The sequence below is a fragment of the Convolutriloba macropyga genome, chromosome 12, assembly GCF_964194025.1.
Source record: "Convolutriloba macropyga chromosome 12, txConMacr16.3, whole genome shotgun sequence".
Taxonomy (NCBI): domain Eukaryota; kingdom Metazoa; phylum Xenacoelomorpha; order Acoela; family Convolutidae; genus Convolutriloba; species Convolutriloba macropyga.
In genome coordinates, this window is record NC_134479.1 from 31,319,537 (window position 1) to 31,340,007 (window position 20,471).

The 20,471-nt window shown below is 33.4% G+C and overlaps 1 protein-coding gene across 1 annotated transcript in view; it reads left to right on the top strand.

Moving 5' to 3' along the window:
• The first annotated feature begins 963 nt into the window (after window positions 1–963).
• LOC142351215 (uncharacterized) overlaps window positions 964–20,471 on the top strand; it is a 43,709-nt gene continuing 24,201 nt past the window's right edge. Inside the window, exons 1-3 of the mRNA XM_075403343.1 lie at window positions 964–1,791; window positions 6,512–6,626; window positions 7,183–7,361. Coding sequence (XP_075259458.1) covers window positions 1,631–1,791; window positions 6,512–6,626; window positions 7,183–7,361 — 455 coding nt within the window. The 5' untranslated portion in view covers window positions 964–1,630. The remainder of the gene's footprint in view (window positions 1,792–6,511; window positions 6,627–7,182; window positions 7,362–20,471) is intronic.

A 20,471-nucleotide genomic window follows, 5' to 3' on the forward strand; every position in this document is an offset into this window, starting at 1 on the left:
GAAGAAAAGCTAAGCATTTCTCATATTTCGCTCAAAATTAAAGAATACCAGTCAAAAGTGTAACATGTACAGAGTTCTGACACTCCCGAAAAAAGATCATAGCGTCTTCAGTATCATTCAAGACGAGTATCTTCTGGCTTCACGCTCCGGATGCTGAGAAGTGCCAGCTATGGCAAAGTCCCTTGTTGACATGATATCCGAGCAGTCCATTTGACATTATGGATGTATACGTCTTTTGTGAACAAATTCCGTAAAGTTATTCAAAATACACGTAAGTTTGCAGTCGACACATTTGTATTTCTTAACGAATTGGAGAAAAATTTTTCGAATAATTGGCTGAATTTTTTAAAGTTTTTTTTCAGTTTTTGGAAAATGAACAGCAGATTTTGCATAACTTTGCCATTTTTTGAGAGAAATAATCCGATTATTTTAACAATATGCGAATAATTTATGAATGCGTTTTCTGAACAATTTTCGATACTTTCGGAATATTTTAGGACGTTTTTTTTTAAATTGGTGGTCATGATTTTGAATGGTGCGTGTCGTTTACCAATGAATTTATGCCTTTTTTGGTAATTATGCTACTTTTTCCTACAAAATTAATTTTTGCTAGTCACGAAAATCACTAAAATCCATTTATTTTAACTAAATCACAGGAAAATTAGCTTAAAGTCTTCCAAAATATTTCCAAATAGAGAAAATTAAGCGTATCGGCGAGATTTTTTGTGCACAAGTGTTGAATTTGCCATGTGGCACATACAGAAATAAACATTCATTCACATGCAAACTGCATCACTTGAAATATAACGACAATAGCGATGATGATAACTATATGAAAATGATTCTTTTATCCAGCATATTATTGCTTTATCACGGAAGTCTTGTAACGCTTTTCAATAAACGTCATTAGAAGTGATTTATAAATAGCTTTCGCTTTTAAAAAGATCTGAAATCGATAACCACATTTTGTGTGTTGCTTCCACAAGTAGGAGTTAAAACTGTATACTTGAAAATTAAGATTTTGTCATCATTTACTTTTGTAACATTATTAAAAAACAACGAAAAATAATTCAAGTTTGTCTGTTTTATTTGCCAGCACTGGAAGAGGCTTAAATTATCCCTGTTTACTTCTTGTGCGGACTGTTTTTTTTCCAAAGCTTCACTCCTATCTCAAGATCAATTTCAATCTTGTGGCATTTTATTTCAGCCTGTGACAAATATCGTTTGTTTCTGATATTTCGCTCAATCTTTTTTCTTTTTGCCACGTCATCACCAGCAGTTATAAACAAGTTATTATTTTTTAAAAATATTTAATGTTTCGCTCTTAGATTATTTGTATTAAAAGTGACAGTTAAGATATAAAGATGGTCATTTAACAGCAAATGCGAGCCAAAATTTGTATATGAATTGAAAGTTGATTGTTCATTTACGGTCCTGATATCACAGGAATTGATCAGCTTGAAACGTATCGTTAAAGCAATTCTTCATCGATACGCGTTGCGGCAAAATCTATTATCATCAATCAGAACCTTGTCAATTAAATATACAATTATATATCTGTATATTGAATAACTGAAAAAAATTTTGAATTCTTTATTCAATTGTTTTACCGACCACTGCTACCCAAAAAATGTCCTTAGCTTTCAGTTTGTTCAAACTTTTAGCAGTTTTGCTTCAGTTGAACTCTGTTTTGGGGGATGTTAAGTTCCCGAAAGATCAAAGTATGAAACACAGATGGCCCCCGATTATCATGAAACATGAAAATGGACGGATACCTGACGGTCATTTGAGGTTAGCTGGCGTTAAGATGCTTCTCCATTATTGGTCAGATTAAGAAGATGTAGTAAACTTACTAGGGTCGTATTACAGGGCCGTAAAAATCTAAGAAATGAAGCATAATAAGTAAAATAAATAAATTCCTGCTATGATAAAGATTCTGACCGATTTTGAGCGTCTGACTCTTTTAACTTTCATAAAGAGAACAGAAGTGGGGTTAATCTACAAATCTGAACTTCCTAATTACTTCCCGACTCCTCAACGCAGCGTCTTGGTTTTGAAACCAAAAATACTTGAATTACTCTAATTGTTCTGACCCCACTTGTGGGAGGACAATATCCTCAAATGTGTTTTTTGATCAATCAATTTTGGCCGATCGATATAATGATCGTAGAGAAATATGAAAGGTATCATTAAAAGGCTCGTCCAGCGTAGAATTCGAAATCAAAAAGTTTTTTTTTGAATTTTGTTTTTTTAGGAGTTATTGAGCTTGAGAAGTTTTGAGAAGTTTTAGAGAAGTTTTGTGTAAACACGTGATATTTGACATGATTTTGTTCATTTTTAGGGGAATTTTTTTAGGGGAATTAGGATATTTTCTCTATTAAAATATTAATTCAACATTATACTATACGCTACAAAATCAAACAATTTTGTGTTCCTAATAGACGAAAGGCAAAAAAGGCTAGTTATGGTCTCATAGGGAATTTTACTATTAAAAAAATTTAATTCTATTTGAGAGCTGTTTTTTAAGAACCGTTTAATATTTTTTAATTTTTTAAGTCACTTAGAGATAATCACTTCTCATATCAAAATATTCTCACCAAAATACTTTGTTTTCGCTGAAAATTATCAAGGAATCGCTGAAATTATTTAGGGCTTCGACTCTGAGTTTTCTTAGTTATTAATAATGACAGTTTCATTTTAGCGTATTTAATGAATTCCGTTGAAAACTGTTGAATTTATTGGCTTTGATACTACGGATTTCATATTTGTTGTAATTTTAAGTCATTTTGTTACAATAAAAACAATCCTATTTATGTTAAAAAATTAATTGAAAATAATGTTTTTACGGAATAGTTCTTTCTTTATTGGCTCCGGCAATTTTCTCTATTTTTTTTGTTTTGCTGTGTTTGTTTGCCGTTTTTTATTTTTTATGTAGTCCTAAAACTTTTTCAGATTGCTGAGAATTTTCATACGCGTCTAATTGATGATTGAATCAACTTGCAGTCTGTTTATAGCTAAAGGTCTTAAAACTTCTGGCAAATTTTGTTCTTTTTGTCAACTTGTAACTTATTCTCATCTTTGAGAGATCCCATGCCTTTCCTTGTAATTCAAATTTCAACGTGCTCATTGATTTTAGGCCATAACTATTGTTTTTTGTTGGAGAATATGCGTTCTCATAATTATAATGTGAGTGGTCAATATTTGTGTTTCTTTTTGTTTTCATTCTTTTAGCCAGCTCGCGTAATAACAAATCCGAATGATTTTCAAGTGAGGCCCAGAAAAACATAAGTTTAAATTTTCAGTTTATTTTAACATAATTTGTAGGAATGACAAAAGAAAGAAAAACATAATATATACATGAAAGCTAATGATTTTAATTACCTAATTAATTTGAGTTTTGGCAAATTGCTTCTTTTATTTTATATTTATTCTGCAACTTCAGTCAGATTCTATTGCTTAGTCTTTCTATGGCTTAGTCTAGCTAAAGACAGTTTCTATTGGTTTCCCAATGACGTTTTCGTAAGTTTGTCCAGAATTTTTTTGTTAAAAACTACTGGCTTTTAAGACGTTTGAAGTTATTTGTTTAAAAAACTTTTATCTATTTTGTAGTTCCGCCTAATTGTTTCTTCTTTTGTCGACTTGTTAGCTAGTCTCATTAACAAAAATTCACGTCTGCTTTGTAATTAAAGAAAAGTAACTTTGTGTAATTATGGCTTTGCCTTTTTGGAATTTTACGTTGTTTACTAGGTGTTTTTAAATTTATATTTTTAGTTCTTAACCTAAAAAGTGTTTTACTTTTGCTTTTTTTGTTGTTTGTTTTTTTTTCTTGTAGTCTAATTAATGGTAGATCTCGTGAGTAATCTAATCAAGCATGACATCAAGTAATTCAATATGTTGTTTGAATGTGTAACGATTTCTTAAAACTCAAACATCTATTTATGATTATCTCTTCATTTGCTTGAGAATTATGTTAAAAATGTAGATGAGATAGGGTCGGAACATCATGCGCAAACGCACATTAACGAGCCTCCTTGTTAAATTATATATGCTCTATGCTGGTTTATAGACGTTCGCATGTAGAAAAAATGGTTTGTAGACGTCTCCTTTTAGTGAAAAGAGTTTCTCAATAACGAATGGGAGGATTAACATTATTATATACCGATCGTCTCGACCTATAGACTGTTAACCACACATCTTTTTTTGATGGAAATTAAAAACGTCGGACGGTCGAAATCGATCAGAATGTTTTTTACAGCAGAAAAAAAAATCAATAATTATTAATGTTTTTTCAAACACTTCTTTCAACGTAAATCATATCATAAGAAAAAAAAGTCTTGTGCTGGCAGTTATGATATTTGAGTAAACATTGTCATGACAGTGAATAAAATGTCAACACAAGCCTCCACTCCTTGTTGAGTTCTGAAAAGAAGTGCCTCTAAAACTGATTGACTTGTGTATGACTCTCCACATTGAGATCAAATTTTGCTTTCTGTCGTATGTTCGTTTTTGCCGTTGATGTTGTTGCCGTCTTTCAAAAAAGATTATACTATGCATAATTTTGTGATATATGTCAAAAAAATAAGTTTGATATATGTTTCTCTAAGCTCAGAAGACTTACCCGTGGAATGGCTTCGAGGTTATAAACGGAAGTTTTAACAAGTTGTAAAATCACATCTCCTTGTTTTTTGGTTATATCTTCTAATTAACATTTTAACAACTTCGAATAAGCTAATATGGTGATCATTCTCAAACGAATGAAAAGATCTGAAACAAAATTTACCCTGCTTAATAGAAATTCTCTTTAGTAAAAACAGTTCATTTGTGAAAAGAAGGAGAAATACAAAATCAGATTCAGTTGTTGTAGACAACAATGAAATCCTGACATAAAGTTTCGAATCAGACAACCTCAAACGATATTATTTCGAAAAAAATTATGCTTCCATTTTTTCCATCATGCGTTCCAATCATATTAAATTTAACAAAGCAGAATAGAAACCATCTAACTCTCCAGCTTTATAACAGCACCGACATCATTTTTTCAAATTTATTGCCAAACAAAATTGAAATATTGTGGCATTGGTCTAAAAATATCATCCAAATTCAACTCTGAGATTTTTCTATAAAATTCTTCGTAATGTCAATCATAAAGAATTTTTCAAAAACATTTTGCGTGACTGATCGGTCCATTTCAACGCTCTGAATATGAAAACTTAACTCTTTTTCTCTTTTCAGGAAATAGTTTATTTCTCTCAATAATAACTTCTAATAAAAGAATAATAACAATAAAATTAAGTGATATAGTGGTAAGAAGAATAGAACATCTGTAAGAATATTTTGCTTTGGCCATTTTGTTTGATGTGATCAGCACTTCAATATTTTTCGTGCATGGGGATGTCAACAACCCTAGTGATGAGTGAATTTAAAACTTACGAAAATCTTGCAAGGTGATTCAAAACTTGCAAGATTCTTGCAAGAACCTTACAAGATATCAATCGAAGCAAAAAAAACAGGGTTCAAATGTTTTAGAAAACATCTTTGAACCAAATTATTTTAATATTGAACAAATTACAAAACCGAATTCACTGAAAAATTTTCAGCCCGGATTCAAACTCTTGCAAGAATCCGGCCAAAATCTTGCAAGTTTTTGAATTCTGGAAAATTTATTTGTGTATTTTTGGTATCTAAAATTAACTGAAAACCAAATGAAATGACTGATTTCAAAATTTTTGATCAGAAGAACTGAACCTAATTAACTTTTTCGTAAATGCCTTTTGAATGTTTCAATGGCACAGAGGAACTTTTTTTCTTTATTTAAACACGTTCACTATCAATTAGATTCTTTTATGTAATGATACCTAAACAATGACCACAAAATTACTTTAAAATTTAACCATTTGAGCAAAAAAAAACATCAAAAATGTCAAGTATTATAAATGTTAGAAATAAACAAAAAGACACCTGCCGTCAATTAAATTTTGATAACATCGATTTTTTTGTTAGTAAATAAGAGTTTATAAATAGATCATTTGGATTACTATGTAAAGAATATGACCAGATTTCACTTCAAGTAAAACAGAGATTGGGTTGTTCGATCAAAGAAATAAATGCAATTTGAGTTGAACAAAAAAATTAATCCTTTCCTTTTAAGTTTTTGAAAAAGACGTGATAGAACTCACAACCGAGGCCTTTTCACGGTAGTTATTAATAGTGAGAAATCCTCGGTTATAGCGTAAAGCAGACTTGAGAAGTTGAAACAATTTATGAACGGTGGGTACCAATGATTTGAAAACACAGGAAAAGTTTGTATTAAAGTTGCACTCTAATATTATATAGCATTGTCAAGAGTTCTGCAATATTTGCTAAACGAACCTGATTGTAGATTACGCAAATTTTAGAAGAAAATGTAAATTTTAGAAAAAAGTCGCGGAGATCTTAACATAACGATAACAACGAAAGGGTCAAATAAGGGTGCATCTTCGGAATAAAATTATTATAAAGTTTCTGCTTTCAGACCCTTTGGCTACCAGAAGAAATCAGAAGGAAAAGCAAAAGAGTTTGAAAAAAGTCTGTCGGCTGAAGAATTCCACGAGACTTGCATCAAAGCACAGATTCCATGTCTATTTCAAGTAACTAATCTATTCTACACCTCGCTATCATTCATTTCATATTTCTCATAATTAGTAGTTAGTATATAGTTTGAGACCCCCCCCCCACCCACCCACCCACCCAGCACGTGTCATTACATAGTAAACCATTTTGCAAAAATGCGTCTAGGAGTTGAAAATAATATGCATCCACTAATCTGGAGGAGGGAGGGGGACAAAAACGGGAAAGATCCATAATTTGTAACTGCGTGCCATAAACGGCGCTATTCAGAATAGACCCAAATTCTGTTCACCTGGAAAATGGACTTTCTATTCTGTTCTTCACCCCCCCCCCCCCCTCACTTCAGTGTTTTTATTTACCCAATTTAAAAATTTTGTTGTTTGAAACCCCTTGCAATGTAAAAAATAGCATGTGCGCCAGGGTGCGTCAAAGTTATGTACCCACTAAGCTGGGGGGGGGGGGGGGGGGTCCAGAAAAACGCCCCTTAAGGAAACTTTTCCCTTTGATTTTTCAACGATACAACAATACCGGTATTTTTCACCAACTTTTTTTTGTAAACGCTTTGTGCAAATTTAGGACGTGATGAACAAAAGCGTTGCCATGACAACCTGGGATGACAAGATGATGGAGAGTGGAGATTTGGGGAAGAAGAATGTCTCAGTTGAGAAGTTTCTGGCTGACAAGTCAAAGCAGAAGGCTAAGGTCACAATGAGACACTTCATCAGGAATTATCATCACAAGGAAATATTCATCAGGCTGGTTCCCTAATGTTCAAAAACAGAGTATGATCTTGCATGATTAATGCTATCCTAGATTGAGATCTCGGAAACAGATCAACTCTGATCAACTCCAGAGCGCAATGAGTCATTCCCAGAAAAAATTTACAGAGCCTGGCCTCATGCTGGAGCGAAGTTCAGTCTAGATAATGGTCTGAATTTTGATCAAATCAGAGATCATTTTTGTCGATCTGACCAGGGGATATTTTGGTCTGGAACAAGCTGATCACAGCCTGATCACCGTACGTGTCCTCTGATCATAAGCGCACCATACTCTGATCACAGATACATTTGAAGATGCAAAACCATAAATTGGAAAAAATTCCAAAAAGAAAAAAATTAGATAAAATTCGTATTTCAAATTAAGTAAACCTGCCTTTTTTCTATCTCATAATAACAATCAATGATTTTTTTATCTGCCAAAAATTTGTCGACACCTTTGCAAAAAAAATTGAAAAAGTTCAACGATAAACTGATAAACAATTTTTAAAAAACTTAAAACCACCGGGCAACTGTTAAAGACTGAACTTTCAAAGTAATACACATTAGATAAAAACGTATCTTTTGTAATCACTCAAATATTCAGCAACATGCAATCTGGTATACCTTTTATAAGATGATCTTGCTAATAAGATGGTTTTACTATTAGTCTTAGACTAAACACATAATAAGGAGTAGTAATATAGTGAGCTACACCCCCGGGGGGTGAGGTCCCCCATGTATTAAGATAGGGTATAGCGTATTTTTCGGGATTTGGGTCTTCCCTAACGTATTAAGATAGGGAATGAATTAGCATGTATTAATATTAGGTATAGCGGTCTTAATGTATTAAGATTAGGTATAGGTTGCATGTATTAAGATTAGTCTCCATGTATTAAGATTGGGTATAGCCGCCATGTATTAAGATTAGTAATAGCCGCCGACATGTATTGAGATTAGTTATAGCCGCGGACATGTATTGATTAGGTGCCGCCATGTATCAAGATAGGGTATAGGTTTTGTGTATGTATTTGTGCATGTACATTTTCTAGTAGTATAGTCGGTGCAAATGTGGGGGGTAGGTTCGGAGACGCTCCTGATTGGCTGAAATTCGGCCAATCAGGTTCGGAGACGCTCCTGATAGGCTGAAATTTTGAGGGGAAAATATCAATGTTTGTGTAGTTATTAAGTGTTTACTTGAGAACAATAGAATTGGCGTGGGTAATTAATTGCTGTAATTATGTGAGGGGTAATTATGTGACAGGTTGAATTTTGTTTACAAATTTAATGTTATTAAATTGTGAAATTAATTGGTGGGGGTTTTCAATTACCCTAGTTATCTGAGGGGTAATTATGTGACATGTTGAATTTTTGTTTACAAATTTTACGTCAATTGCAAAGATTGTTCCCCTAATTGTTTGAATCAATTGTGTAACAAATCTCTTTTGCGCGCTCATTAATTGGAAAAAATTTAATGATAGAAAAAAATGAATTAAAATTGTATAAAATTACAGACACAGTATAAATGTAATAGAGAATACTAAAGAATTGTGCTATAGTAAAAGGATTTAAGTTATATGTTGACTGGTGCTGTATGAATACCGTCAGACTGAACAATGCGCTTAGGGTAGAAATAGGACAGTCCCTTCTTTGTCTGCTCATACGTAGCAACACAATGGTTTATTGTTCTGAACCCTCTATTTGTTGAAGTAAGATTGATAATTTCATCCATCACACGTCGATATTTCTCCATCGGTCCATCTCCGTTCTCTTCTAGTGTTCTTTTATTGAGACCTTTACTGCTGAACTTGTATTTGTCAGACTGTGCATCGTAGCAACAATAAGTTTTGCTACAAAGACAAATCATTTCCGTACATCTGAATTCTTCCTTGAAAAATCCTGGTTCACGTTTATCATGCTTCTTATGCTTAGAACAACATGTTCTAGGGAAGACATTTTGAATAGCATCTGTTTGGAAAGAGTCGTTACAGTCCTGCTTTCTCAATGCTTCCCATTCTTGTTTTTTAGCAGGTCGAATACAATCATACAAATTCTCATGAGCTAAGGCTAAATAGAGGGAATCTGTATCCATCTCTAACTCCTCGAATTTATCCACGTCGCAAAATCTGTCTAAGAAGTTATAGTAGAGCTCCAACATACGTAATTTAGCGTACTGAAGTATGAAGAATCCAACTATTATAGGTTCGCGGTGTTCAATTTTTGATTTTGCTAGCTCAACTTCGTAAAGCTCTTTCGAGACATTGTTCAACCGCTTAAACAATTTCCCATTGATTGCTTTGTGCGTCTTCTCATCCTTCAAATATTTGGTTTCTGTATGTTTGCTTCTAACCATAATCTGATAACCGTAAGAGCTATTACCCAATATTTATAGTCTCAGCAACAACGCTGGAATCAGGATTTTCATCTCCACCTCTTCTAGCGTCTACCACTGACTGTACAAAGGTGTTGAAACATTTGCGCGGCGTGTACTGTACAAATCTATAAATTATTGTACATTTCAGACCGAGGCTGATGTAGAAATTTAGTAGGGGAGTAATAATTGTTCCGTTTTCCAGATTGAAACTTGAAATTATCATTCGCTGAGGTTGCTTCAGTAAGTTGTTTTCGACAGCGTAATCTCTCATATAATCCCCAATATCAGCTCAACTAACGTTGAAATTTTGAAAAATAGGCGGGAAATTCGAAAACTTGTACTTCAAACTTGTGGGAACTTCCAAATCACATTGTACGTATCCAAACATCTCCCCATCTTTTATTTTAGCTAGTAAAGACTCTTGCTTCAAAGGTAATTTGAAAGGAAAGTTCTTTCTCACGTGATTTCTGACATTTTCATCTTCTTTAACACTTTCCCACCATTTACACTCCCAGATTTCAACAATCTTATATCCTTTACTTTTTAAGTAATCTCTTCTCAATTTATCATGTTCTCTTTTTCTAATCCCTCTCTGTGTTTCCTCTTCCGAGAGACTTGCGTTAGCTTCCTGACAAGGACAGAAATGAAAGTAACAACCCATGGCTTCAAACACCGTATTACAATGTGTGCAAAATCCGTCTACGCTATAACAATCAATCTTCTTCTGTTTTCCGGTTGTGTAGTAGCTCTCAATTTTACATTCGGAACGTTGTGATTGAAGATATGACATAACCATGTTCTCAAATGTTCGAGATCTGTTTGTTCGAGCCCTGAATTTTTGAGAATCTGTATCAAATTCCCATCAAGTGTAAAGTCCAGTGGGCATTTCTTGACACATTGAAAAGGGATAGATCTGGCTAGCGTCAATACCTACGATAGACTTGCAAAGGTTTTAAGAGATTCGTATGAAGATCTGATCAACTACTGCTTTTCTAGTAAAAACAATAGATGGACCACCAGTCATATCCTCACGTATTTTGTCATGAAAATCTTTGTCAGCTTCAACAAATGGAAAAAACTTGTGGTTTGTTGACTTGTGAAGACAGATATTAGCCAAGTTCGGTGTACATCCGAGTTTTAACATATCGATACCCTTGTTGTGATAAACTCCATCTTTTTTTGCATTGCCTCCAGTGTTGGAACAACATCCTTGTTGTTGTACCACTTGACAAAATCTCTGATTGTAGCCATTTTTTCTTGCTCCCAGACCACTTTCAGGTAATTGTAATTGTCAATTCCAGATGGAGGAACATTTTTCAACCTCAACTTTTTTAATGACTCTTGTTGAATAAATCCACTGTTAAGCAATTTAGTGAAACCAGTAAATTCCTTCTCCAGTGGATTATAGTTTCTCAGTTTGCTAAAGAAACAGTCGTAAGGAGGGAGAAAAGTTGCATCGAGCTTTTCGGGAGAGTCAAACCACTCATAGGGGAAGAATCCTTTGGTCTCAATTCTCTTGCATGCTTTAAGGAAAGAATCAAGTGATGTAGCTCCAACGAGAAAGTTGAGGATATCGAGAAATTGTACATCACCAAACTTAAGAGAAACAAAGTGATTTGCTTTTTTAATAACAGTAGGTTGAATGTCGCGCTGATGAATAAGATAGGGTAGGAGATATGACTTAATGAGATTTAAATCATATTTTCCACTATTGAATCCGAACACAGGTAATGTGTTCACATAACGCTCAAAGTGCTGCTGTAAGTCCAAAAGCTGGTTTTTCTGCATTTGGAGAAATTGCGTAGACATATCAGCTTCATCATCTTCTTCGGTACGTTCATCTTCACACTCAAATGTTGAAGCGTTTTGATCCTTTCTTTTAATTAAATTTTCGCCAATTGCGTTAACTTGTGCTCTGATTACTGCTTCAATAGAGGAAAACTTTGTCCACATTTCAGTTTTACTTTTGTTTGCTAAGTCTTCAATAGCTTCAACAAAAGATATAATGAGAGCTTTCGGATCTTTATCGCATAGGAAGACAGGTTCATCAATTAAATTGCAGGAAATAGAGACAGAGATTGGTTCATGCTTTCCGATCCAAGTGGTTGTGTTTGTATCTTTTAATTGGTCGGAGGGTACACATATCGATTCAAAGACAAAAATAGCCAAGTTCTTGAACAATTTTTGATCATCGTTGTAGGAAATTCCAAATCCGTCAAGCTTATCAAATAAGGTCTCGCGCAATGTATACACACTATTTGGGTAAATATGCTGTACTCTATCTTTACACCTTTTAACATGGCGGTTGAAATTTCCCGCTTTCTGAATGAACGTATCGCAACTGGGACAACGGAATCGTTTAAAGCATGTGTTAATATCATCCACATAGCATATGTGGTTGTTGTAACGTAATAAACTAATATTTTTCTCATACATTTCAATACTTCTCCTCGCAAGTTCACCAACAAAATCTCCATCTACAATGTCAATATCGTAAATAAATATGTTGTGCTTTATCGCATTTTCAACAAATACAAGATGATCGATCGATACCCCTCTGAAATTGATTGCGTCTTGTCCAGATTCGTGGAGGAATGTACTAAACAAATTGTTTGCATTGATCTCAAGCTCCGACGATCCATATAAGTGAGCAGCTAAAGCTCGGAATAAGCAAAGATAATCTTTGTAAGTCATAGCCATTCGATACGAGACAATTCACATCTGGTCGTCTGAGTAACTGTTCAGGAAGAACAGCATCGATACATCCCATTGGAATGGATTTTAGGAGAGCGCAAAATATTGTTACATTTGTAGTCAGAGCAAATCGCCATTTTGTATTATCCCGCTCCTGAGCACACGTCTCCACTAAATCCATCTTTTCAATCCTGTCCTGAAGAGAGACTAAGTCTCCTTTGGAACAGAGTAGATGAGATTTCTCGAAGAAAGTGTTGTTCTCGTGAGCGTAGAAGTATCGTTACTCGTCCGTATCCACATTTCTTAACATAAATCCTAGAGCTAAGTTGACTTTGGCTGCACAGTTGAGTTTTTCGAATACTTCTTTCAACTTTTTATTAATTTCATGAGGATCGAGCTTGGACAGCTTGAAGTTGAACACTTGATGTCTTCCATTTTCCATATCAGTATCGTCAAAAAAGTACTGGCAAGCACTAAGTTCTTGTTGTAGCTGCTCGTTGTCCTTTTCCAGCTCCTCTGATTCTAGAACTTCTTTAAGCTTTTCACTCGATTTTGTTCCAACTTTTGTTGAAGTTCCATGCTTTCTCCTCTTGTGTTGTTGAAGAGAATAGAAACTCGGAAACTCCTCCAAGCATACAGTACACATAGTACTTAGCTTTGTATCCTTAGGAGCGTGATGCTTAGCAATGTGGTAATTCATGTCTTCTTTCTTCTTTGTACTGAAATGTGGACATTTGGGTCAAAATAGAGTCCCACTATCACAAGACTGCTTGTGTCTTGCCATATTCTTCTTCACCACCATTTTGTTGCACTTTGTGCATTTCACTGGGAGATTTCTATCGAGAGATGGCATTGTTTTGGTACAAGATGAAACAAATTCGGGTATTGTGACGAGCAACTAATTGTGACAATAACAAAGTGAGAATGAAAGAAATTATTTTTGTACATTTAGGGAACGCAGCTATGACGCATCACTCCATATATGGAAATTTATCATTTCCATTTTAAGAAGCTTGTTGTCATAACCGAACATTCTAGAACATAATGAATAAACCAATCAGATTCTTCCATTTACAAATACCTTTAATATTTAAGAACATTCTTTTTAAATGTGTGAATTCATTCCTTGGCGTAAACTCAAAAATAGCAAATCATTTTTATATATCTTCTTAATCATTTCTTTTACATTTTATATAAGTTTTCATATTTCATCCAGCCATAATCCAAAAACAGACTCACAACAAATTCAAACAAATTGTTCCAATCTTAACAAACTCTGTGATTCAAATTTGTGTCTATCCGCAATTAACAGAATTTGGTGCTTGCAAACAAATCTAGTCTTATTGAAAATTGAAATTAGCACATGAATGTGCTTTTACAACAATGTTAAAGATGTCGAAAACAAATATTCATCCATACTTCACGAACAAATTTTTACTTTACAACTTAACGTTATTGTCTTGGAACCTCTCAACCAATCAAAATCCCGTATTAAAGAAATTATTCTGAAGATTAACGATTTTATTTTGTGTAATTGTTTCTTAATTTTAATTTTCTTTTACATAAACAGAGTATTGCGTGAAATTTTGCTCATTTGCAAAATCAAAAATCATTTGCAGTTGTTGGAAAGAATATATAAGAGGAAAGAAGGAATTGCCGATGCTTACAAAGTTGACGAGATTGATGTTGATTCCTATTTTTTCTACAATTTCTTGGACATTTGCGTTCAGAATGACAGAATAATCCGATTTAGTAAAGGATTCGAATATGCAACTTTTTCCATTAAAAAATTCAATTATGATGATTATATAACGAAACAATCATTTGAATTATCGTCAGAGCTACACATTAACAAGTATGAAATTTTATTTATTTTGAATTCTGTTCCCGAAATTTTAGAACAGTGCAGAAATCTAGCACAAGCGAACTGTATTCCAATTCCTGACCACATAGCAATCACTTCATCTGTACAAAGCGCGTTGTTTTTTCATTATTATACAGATTACAATTCTGAAGGAGTAAAAATTCTATTTGGAATTCGGCTCCCAAATACCTATATACAAAAGTTCTGTTCCAAAAATGGAATACTTTCCGAGATTGAATTAAAATTTAACGAAGTTGAACAACTTTATCAGAGCTTAACATTTTTGGTAAATTATGTCACTTCGTTCCCACTGAGCTATCCTTATTTAGTAAACATGTAGTCATATCATGTGATACATGTATTATTCAAAAACCATATTTGGTTTCTATTCATGCATTGATGTTCCTGCTTCGTATACGAGCATCATTTTATAACAAATTCTTTCATATTTGGATACATTAAATGATTTCCATTTCCTGTTTCGGTTACTAACGTCAGTTTTTCTACAAAATATTTTCTTCTTTGGTTACTTTGTTCTTATTGGACGGAATTCACTATTAATAGGAGCGACAAAGTTAGACATCATCATTCTCTTTCATTTCCTCAAATTTAATTTCACCTCTGTTCCTCATCGTCCTGCTAACTATTCTTCAAAACTTTATACAATTGAGTTCCTACATTCACATTCTTCTTATCTAGAGATCTTACTTCAGTTGTAACGTTTATCTGTTTCTAACTTATATATTCTTTTTGTCCTACTATAAAGTGAAATTTGTTGTTTTCTAACTTACTCTCTACTTGACAGTTTTCAATACGTTCATTTACAAACTGCTTTTGTTTCTAAAAAATCCACTTCTATCAACTCATCTGAACAAAATGGAGTTTACTGTGCAAAACAACAGTCTTCTGTACTCATTTTCCTTCACTGAGGAGACTGCTCGGATAAGTATTGAAGACTTATCAAACGGATTATATGAGTCTGTAATGACTTTACCCATCACTGTGTGGCATATTATTGAACACCAGCGACAACAGTTCGACACCTATTATCAGGGTCAGGTTCCAATTACGGAGAATCAGCTTGGAACTCAAACGATGGGACACGAAGTTGCTGTTATTAGTGGGCACCACTATCCCCACGTTGCTGGGACAGAATTTCCACCTACCTACGTCGCTGGCAACATTCAATATACTTTCCCTTGGGAAGAAGGGCAAAATCCCAACTCTTGGTTCTCTAGCCCGGATGTAAATCAAGTTTTGAGTTCAGTGGAGGAGTCAGGGAATTTGCTTCAAACTGTGTCAAGCTTTGATGGGAGCGAGCTAAGTGTTGATACTAGCACTTGGACAGCAAATAAACAGCAGAACTTTGATCCGGCACAGTACTATGGTTCTACTGATATGTCGACTACTCCATCAATGACAACACCTTCCATAGAGGATGGAACGGCGCACAATCCAATTTTGCTGACTGATGAAATTTCAACAACTTCAATCAGCGTTCAACCAACTGATCCTCCAGTAATATTTGAACGTTCTAGACCTTTTGGGAATGAGATTCAAAACTTACCAGACTATGTTGTGAGGGCTCTGTTTGAATAGATTCGAGTTGGTACAATTTGCAGCTTCATTTGTAATCGATCTTATCGGAAAAGTTGTATGTTGATTTATACATTTTCCTGGTGATGTATTTAAATATTCTTTATAATATAATTTTTCTCATGTGAGCTTTCTTTTCTAAACCAGTTCACAAGGATATAATCAAACAAAATTTTGAATTTTGAAACTTTGTTACAAAACTTGATAATTAAGGGAAATAGCATTATCAAAACTCGACATTTAACAAAGGTACTTGATCAAAAATTTGATATTTAAGAAAAAAACTGAGCAGAAATTTGATTTCTAAGAAAAAACCTGTATGAAAACTCGATTTTTAAGTTGTTATAGAAAAAGAAAACTTGTCATTTTACAAATTAAAAAATCTCTTCTTTTTTTGCGTTAAATTATACCGTAAACTGGTGAAAATCAGGAAAAAATTTGTGCTTTATTGTATCCAATTGGAAACTGTTTTTTGATATTTAAACAAAAAGATTGAATGAAAATTCGACATTTAACAAAAATTTCGTTGAGATAACTCGACTTTTATTAAAATAAATTGTTCCAAAACCTAACAGTTAACAAAAATTTTTGTGAGAAAACTCGACTTTTAAAAGAATAATTTGTTACAAAACTTGACATTTAACAGATTAGAGGTATCAATTTAAACATTTAAGAAAAAGATTGTATAAAATGAGAAATCGAATTTTCTTGATTTTTAAACCAAATATAAAACTGATACTATGTAAATAATTGTGATGCAATCACAATTTTATTACTTTCTAATTTCAAGATATAACAGAGAATTATCAATTAAGCCATGGCCGTCTAACAAACAGTCAACAATTTTTATCAATTCACCCTCATATTTTGAGTTTTTAAGAGATTGAATTCTGTCCAGAAAAGAAGATCCCATTGTTTGTGTGCTTACATTTCTTTGTTCAGCGCGCAGTAGATGTCTCTTGAACTTCTTTCTACTCAATCTTTTTTTAGACACACTAGGTAACTTCTCAACATGTTTGTTCTCATAATTGTGTTGTACTGCTCTGTCTAACTGAGTAAAGACAAGTCCCGATTCTTCCAAAACATTGCCAAAAAATTGATGTTTATATAATGTATATAAACAATCAACTGTCTGATATAAATAGGAGAGATCTTCCAGTTTTTGAAGCAAGTCTTCGATGGAGAAAGAAATGAGAACAATGTGATATCGACAGGTTTTCAGGGTACAGAAACTGTTGTGTGAAGCAACAACATATTCACTTGTAAGAATATATGGTCTATCATCTTTGACAGATACAGATATAAACAACGCCTTTTCACTGAATTTTTTGTAAAAGTGTGGTAAAACCTGACACATAACTGTTGCCATTCTGTAAAATTATTTAGTATGTTCAATTAAGGAAATCAATTTCTTTAGAACTTAAATTCCAAATAAAGAAACTAAATTATTTATTATAAATAAAACCAAATTCCAAATAAGGAAATCAACTTATAAATTATAAAGGTATTCAAATTCCAAATAAGGAAACCAATGAAATTGTTATGTGCAATTTAAAATCTCATTTGAACTATGAATCAATTCAAGAAACAGCGGATTAAGAAATTTCGATGTTTTACTTGTTCAAAATATTTTCGTCACTACTTCTCTCTAATGCAACACAGACGTGCTAAACACAAAGACTCTTTTTCTATAATGATTCAAAAGTTTTCTTTATTGAAAATTTCTGATTAGAAATCCTTTTAAGGAAGAATTCTAAATAGACACATTTTTCTCTTCCTTTTTAGGAAATTGTGCGAAAACAATGATGTCATTAGCATAAAAGGAAATTCTGCGTTGTAGAGGCCCTTAATTTTTTAAGCAAATCATTTAATCAACTTCTCGCAGCTTACTCAAGTTACGTAAATGTCTCTCTCCGAAGTATCTCCTTGTTACTCGAGCGCTCCATCAATGTTTACAGATTCACAACCTAAATTGGGTACTGATTCCGTCCCATTTTATATTGACTTTGGTTCTCATCCAAACAGATTTGGGAGATTTACTGTGTCCCAAATATTTATAAATGGACAAAATTACTCGGAACCAACTTTTCAAGTCTTTAAAAAAGACAAAATGTGGAACATTTGAAAAGTACCAACAACTGAGAATTGGAGATTACGAATTCAAGAAATTTTGTCTTCTGAAGAACGATCTGCTGAATGGAGACTGGGAAATTCGAGAAAATCCAGCTCAATTTGAGAAGAACCCAAAAATGGAAGACGTGCTGCAACAATGTCACAAAGCAAGAGAGATCAGCATTGGAAATAATCGAAGACTCTACGTTACTTTTATACAGTACGTTCAGGACAATCCAGCTTCAGTTTATGTCCAGATCCGACTATTTTGTCCCAAAGAGAGCAATGAGTTCAAGCAAGTGACTTACGTCAGCTATAAAATGGAAGAATTTAAGGAACTCATTGAAAATCTTAAAGATTTCTCTAATATTGAACAATGTACATTTCAATAACAACTGCTGCGCAATATTATAATGTTTTTTTTTATATTGAATGATGAATATTTGGTGATTATATGTATTTGACTTTCAGTAAACATTTTTTCATTTGAAACTTTTTTCTTCTTAGAATGAGTTGGGATATTGGATGCTCTAGAAACATTTTTCTAAGTCTCAGAGACAAATCAAAAGTTTTTCCCGTCAGGTTACATCACGAGCTTAATAGGTATTCATATACAGTTCTTGAAGCGCAAAATTTTCCCAATTTGGATAATTTAGACGTAGAGTCCCAAATTTCTGAATTCAAGTGGGTTATTCATAATGGACTGCGCAGAACAACTCTAACATATCGTTCTGACAAACAAGAAATTTCCATTTCTCAACATCGCTGGAACGGATATCAGTGGAGTTTTCTTACAAAGATTGATTTGAAAAAAGAGGAGTATAAAAATCTAGTAGATCATCTACCAACACTTCTTTCCTATATAGAAATTTACAAAAAGACTTGCATTATTTTGGACGAAACAACTCAGAGTTAATGAATATTGTTACTCTGGTAAATATTTTCAATTGTTACGGAAGCATACTTTCAATGTTCCCTACGAACGAAAAACGTAAAAACTGTTTTCTCGCAGCGTGTAAAATTTGGGACCGAAATTTCGATTTGGACGAAATTGATCAAAAGTTTCCTCACGGAGGAAGAATTGGATATGGAAACTCTGTTTGGGACTTTTTCTTAGCTAGATCAAAAATTTTTTGTCTACATGCAATTTTACATGATTCTGCTGGAGCTGTGAAAACAACAACAGACCAAGGACCAGGTTATTGTTACATGCTGCCGCAATTACCCAGCTCCTGTCTTCTAGGTCATATAACTGGATTATTCTTTTGTCTCTACATCAAAGTTTGTCATCCTAATATTTTTAAAATACTAGTTTGTTATTCATTTTTCAATTATCTCGGCTAAAAAGAGGATGACTCTCGTTGTTTTTGATATTGAGTGCTTGGAGGGAACAGTTGTCAAGGAGCTGGGAATTTTCAAGGACGGAATTGTGTTAGGATATACATTCCTCCCACCGAATGACTACAGGCCAACATTTCAAGCAAAGTGGAACACAAAGAATTTACATGGAATAAACTGGAATAATGGAAAAGCTGATTACTCAGATCTTCCAACCATAACTCATCAACATTGTTCTCCTACAACCGAATACTTTGCCAAAGGATTGGAGAAATGTAAAATCCTATCCAATTGTTTGTGTAAGGATGTGGAAAATTTGGACAGTTTTGGATGTCCAAAAGCCTCTAAGTTGATTTCCAACGAAGATACTATCTGGGAATGTAGTAACTACCCCTACCGACACAAGAAAACAGAAAACATTTCACTGTGCAGAGAAGAAAGCTTATGCTTATGGAACTTGGGTTCTTAATTTTTTTGACAAAATTTAATATTTGTAAAAATTTTTATATACTTTGATTGTAATGTATCATATTGTCTTTTAATTAATTTTTAAAATCATTTTTTTCTCCTACAAAACATAGAAAAGTTGCTTCAAAAATGAGAAAATTGAACAAATTTTGTCCTAGCGTTACACAGTTATTCTTCATTTCAATTCTGTCGTTTTTCTTAATTTTGAATTTATTCTCCTTTTTTATGCTTTCTGTTATTAATTCTTGTGAAGAGACAGTGTTTTGGCTGTCGCTGTTGTTTGTTTCTTTTTTATGTTTAGAAGCTTATCTCATTTTTTTATTTATTTACATCACAATTCAGTTGAAACATTTTCTCTATCGTCTCAATGATTACGTTTAAATGACTGAGCATACAGATAAAGGATTAAATTTGGGTAATTTTGTCTTTGATGATAATAATCAGGAACGACAATCATGGAAATGTTTTGGACAGACTTGTAATAGGTCTCTAGTCGTTTTTCTGTCCCAATTTTTTGTTATACTCGTAATTCTGGTCTCTTGTATAGTACGAATAACATTGGCTAAAACGTGTGAAGAAACAACAGTTTGGATTGCAATCCTTTCTAGTACAGTTGGTTATATTTTACCTTCACCTAAATTATGAACAAGATAATTTCCACAAA